Raw genomic sequence first — 4,306 nt, 5'->3', positions numbered from 1 at the left:
CTTGTAGTCTGCTATTTTTTCCACTACTTTCGGAGTGGCCACTTTGGGTTTGGACCCACCAATGACTCCAGGCTTGATGCTGCCAGTCTCGTAGTATCTGCAAAAGCGGAAAGGAAAAAAAAAAAAAAAGAAATTTTATTTTTAAAAAATTTTTTTCATTTTTAACACCAAAAAGTTTAAAAAAAAAAAAAAAAAAAAAAAGTAATTATTTCATTGAAAAGTGACTTTTTGGAGTTTAAGTAAGAGTGAAACAAACGAAGCATTGCACGAAACGTGCCAACATGAAAGGAAACAGGTGTGGTGTCAAAATATGACGTGACTTTTAGGGAAGTTTTGCGCCTCTAATTTACCAAAAGTTCCCACCGAATAATAAAATAATATATTTTTTTTTCTTAAGAAAAGCACGCTTATTAATATAGATTCAAGTTTGCCTTTCCCCGAGAATCCCCCCCACCCAACCCCCCAATCCCCCTCTCCTCTCACCTGCCGAGGATCTTGCTGACGCAGCCGTGGCTCACCCGCAGCTGCCTGGAGATGTCGCAGGGCCGGACGCCCTGGTGGGCCAGCTCCACTATCCGCTGCCTCACCACGTCCGGGAGGGGTCTGCCGTTCACAAACACCCCGCCGAGCTGGTTCACACCTCCGTGCCCTACGTGGGATACAACAGCAGCAAAAAACACACAGACGTAACATTACATAAGGTCGTTATGAAAAAAAGTAAAATGAAATAAAAGAATGAAAGAATGTGCAGGCAAATGAAACAAACAAACAAAAAAAAGGAATCAGAAAATAACTTGCTACGTTTGTATGAATAAAACATGGAGTGAGGGTCGAAAATTGTGATTCAAATTGTGATTTTAAATTGTTTCGTTTAAAAACTTATTTTTCTTAACTTTAATGCCAGAAAGGGTGCTCACATTATCTTGCTTTATGTAATTCAGAAAAATCAATTGTTTATTCCCAATAATTATGCACTTACATATATTTTTTTTCTTTTGAAAAATGGAAAATACAAAACATATTTACAACAGGGAACTTTTTTGAAAGGAAAATGTATAGATATTTTAGAAGATATTTTATATATATTTTTTTTCCTTAACGTTCCAGCATTCAAAATAGCCAGACTAATTATATTGCAAAAAATAAAATGAAATAAATAAATACGATTAGATAATGTGTTTATAATAAGATTAAAAAATAAACAAAATGTAATACTTACTTGCCAAGTTGAGAAATATTTATTTTATGTTAGATATTGACCCTTTCTACACTTCCGCGTATGCTTACGCTGGTTATTTACCATAAAAGTAATAGAAAATACAGATCAGTTTCTTGAAACAAAATACTTTATATCTGTTCTTTACTTCCGTCTGCACCCACTGTGATATTTCTGCGTATCACTTTCGGGGCTCATCATTCACGCATGCATGTCGATTATGTTCCCCTACAATTTAACTCTGATTACTCATATTGCACATCATCTTGTAAACAAAGAGGTCATCAATTATGAAAAGCTTCTCCTCATATTAGGATTAAAGCATTCTTTATGCGCATTTAAGTTGGATGTAGTTGCACGGATGATTTGAATAATAGATGTGTAACTAATATGTCCTGACTTATTAGGCCTTGCACGCGCATATGGGCGCGCGGAAAGATTCAGGCTGGTGCACGTGTAAAATAAAGAAAGCACCTGCTGAAAAGCGTGTTCTTTGTTTACTGACACATTTCATTTTTCTATGTAATATTTTTGGAGCCATTTTCACTGATAATTGTAAAAAAAAATATAAATAAAACAAACAAAAAAATAAAATAATGATAAAGTGGAAAATTCTAATTAGTTTCGGAACTGATATTTAATAAGTCACAATTAGTCCGAAATATCTCAGTTTGGCCTTTGTTCTGCGTATTTTTATGCGCTAAGATGCTGGTTGCACTTTAACAACTGCTGCGCTGTGCTACAGTGTGCAGGAATTAAACGTCTTCCTCTTCGTGTACACATATAAATATATTTTCATCCGTATGCATGCATGCAAAAGCTGCAGCGGAAGGCAAACTCGGGTTGTGCTACTTACGGTGCATTGCCGTGAAGGGGTCTGCTTTGCAGTGAATATCCATTGGATAGCAAAGGAAAGACAGATAATCAACTGAAGTCGCCGTTTCGCCTTCCTATCGAGGGGGGGAATTGTGGAGAAAAAAAAATGTGATTCTAATCGATGGAGGGACTTATAATTTGGACCCCCCCTCCAGCCCCGATCCGATGGCAACTTCTTCCCCTTAAAGTTCCCTCTCTTCTCTCTCTCTTTCTCTCTCTCTCGCTTTTTTTCTTTTTTTTCTTCAGCAGTCCGGTCCGTCAACTGGATGTCTTCTTGCAGGTGCACTGCATGACCGAAGGAGCGCTTCTCAAAGCTGGAGGTAATTCTCACAGCATGCCAGCGACCGAACCGGGTTCCTTTTTCTTTTTCTTTCTTTCTTTTCTTTCTTTTTTTGTTGTCTCGCAGGAATCTCTCCGTACAGGGCCCCCCGATATGTCCTCAGTCCTGGTGGGCTCGATTCACGGGTGAAGAAAGGCTTGCACGCCGGATTCAGGCTTTCTTGGCGCAATAGGGTGCGTGAGGCTGGATTTTTGGAGCTGGGAATGAAGCCTCTTCTCTGTGTCTGTGGTTCTAAAAGCTGCAACCCTCCTCCTCCTCCTCCTTCTCCCTCTCCTCCTCTCCGTCCCCCTCCTCCCCTCTGCAGACCCCCCTTTTTGCTTATATGGATGACTTGTCAGACAAAGGCAATAGATGCCAACACTTTGTGATTCGCCAGCGCAAAAAAAAAAAAAAAAAAAATGGGGGTCCAAATGAGGAGGTCTCTAGTTCTCTGACACACCAACAGAAAGGGGAGGGGTAATAAATAAGAGACAGGGTCCGACTTGCAAACATGTGTTTATTAGACATTGGAAAGTTACGTTCTTGCTTACAGTAAAATTTCGAAAAAAAATATTATCAAAAATAATAATGAGAACTCATTTTGTGCCTTTGTCCGACAAAGAGCACATTGCATTAATAATAACTGTAATAAAAGCAATTCAGATAAAATATCACTTTACTATTTTAAAACCCCATCATATATATATATATATAGATTTTTTTTTTTCATTTTTTATAATTTTTCTTTGGATTTCAACCCGAGCAGGCCCCATAGATTAGCCCCTGATCTTTTTTCTTGATTTAATTGGATATTAAATATATATTACGGTTAAAAATAGATGTGTTGACCTTTATTGCACGCAGCTGATGGTGTGATGATTGTGCTGCTCCACAGTGGGAGTTACAGAGCATGGTCGGAGGTGAAGGTTCCTCTGCACCAATAACATCTCTCCTTCTGTAGATGGCGCTGTATAGTTTCTCAAACCTAAACACAGCTGAACTAAGGGTTCTAAAACAAGTAAAAAATTTAGGGAGCACTTAAGTGTCATGCAAAGCAGAAAGTTAAAAAAAAATCTTCTGGGAAAGATTTTCCAGAATAAAATAAGCTAGATAGATAGATAAAAAGGTATAGGATTGTACTTATGTTTAGATACATGATGATTTTTGACATAACTGATCACTTTCAGAGTCACATGTTTAATATGAAATTATGATAAAAGGCAGAATTGATTATTAAAATAAAAAAAAAATCTAGATTATATTATCGTTATTTCAATGTGATCTAGATAAAATCCAAAGACGGTCCTAAAAGCTTTGAAAAATTCTCACAAAGAATCATATATATATATATATATATATATATATATATATATATATATATATATATATATATATATATATATATATATATATATATATAACAAATTATTTTTGTTATTTTTGGAGAGTGTAATAATCAGCAATTAAAGTGATTTCTTAAAAAATTGTACATATAAATCAAAATTATCAAGTAACTTATTCAAGCAGATGAATGTATGAATGTAATGTTCATTGATGCCTCAAATTTTTAAATATTTTAGTAAAAATTACACTGAAGATAAATGTTAGAATGAACCTGAATATGTGTCAGTCAGATACTGCTCTTAGCAACAGTATCCACAGGAGAATATATATTTGAAGATTTGTAATATTTATTATTATTATTATTATTATTATAGCATTTTTGACTATTGTTTAGTGTCAGTCCTTATGCTAAAGTCAAGCGTGCTAGCAAGTTCAGCTGCTGAAGCTGGAGGCAGTTTTAGCCAATGAAGGTCACATCTTAGTGATTTACAGGGAAATGGTTGAAAAGCGTCATGTTGGAATAAAACTTTAAATATGAATTACAATAAAGA

General features: G+C 35.7%; 1 protein-coding gene across 1 annotated transcript in view; it reads right to left on the bottom strand.

Moving 5' to 3' along the window:
* LOC106961141 (paired box protein Pax-2-B-like) overlaps nt 1–3,078 on the bottom strand; it is a 34,950-nt gene extending 31,872 nt beyond the window's left edge. Inside the window, exons 1-2 of the mRNA XM_015054669.1 lie at nt 2,073–3,078; nt 484–649 (exon numbers count right to left, since the gene is read on the bottom strand). Of these exons, the coding sequence (XP_014910155.1) occupies nt 484–649; nt 2,073–2,115 (209 nt within the window). The 5' untranslated portion in view covers nt 2,116–3,078. The remainder of the gene's footprint in view (nt 1–483; nt 650–2,072) is intronic.
* Nucleotides 3,079–4,306: the final 1,228 nt, after the last annotated feature.

This window comes from Poecilia latipinna, unplaced genomic scaffold, assembly GCF_001443285.1.
Source record: "Poecilia latipinna isolate Pla-1442-1.1 unplaced genomic scaffold, P_latipinna-1.0 Scaffold1269, whole genome shotgun sequence".
NCBI classification, from domain to species: domain Eukaryota; kingdom Metazoa; phylum Chordata; class Actinopteri; order Cyprinodontiformes; family Poeciliidae; genus Poecilia; species Poecilia latipinna.
The sequence above is the reverse complement of the archived record's forward strand: the minus strand, read 5'-3'. Positions and strand labels throughout refer to the sequence as shown.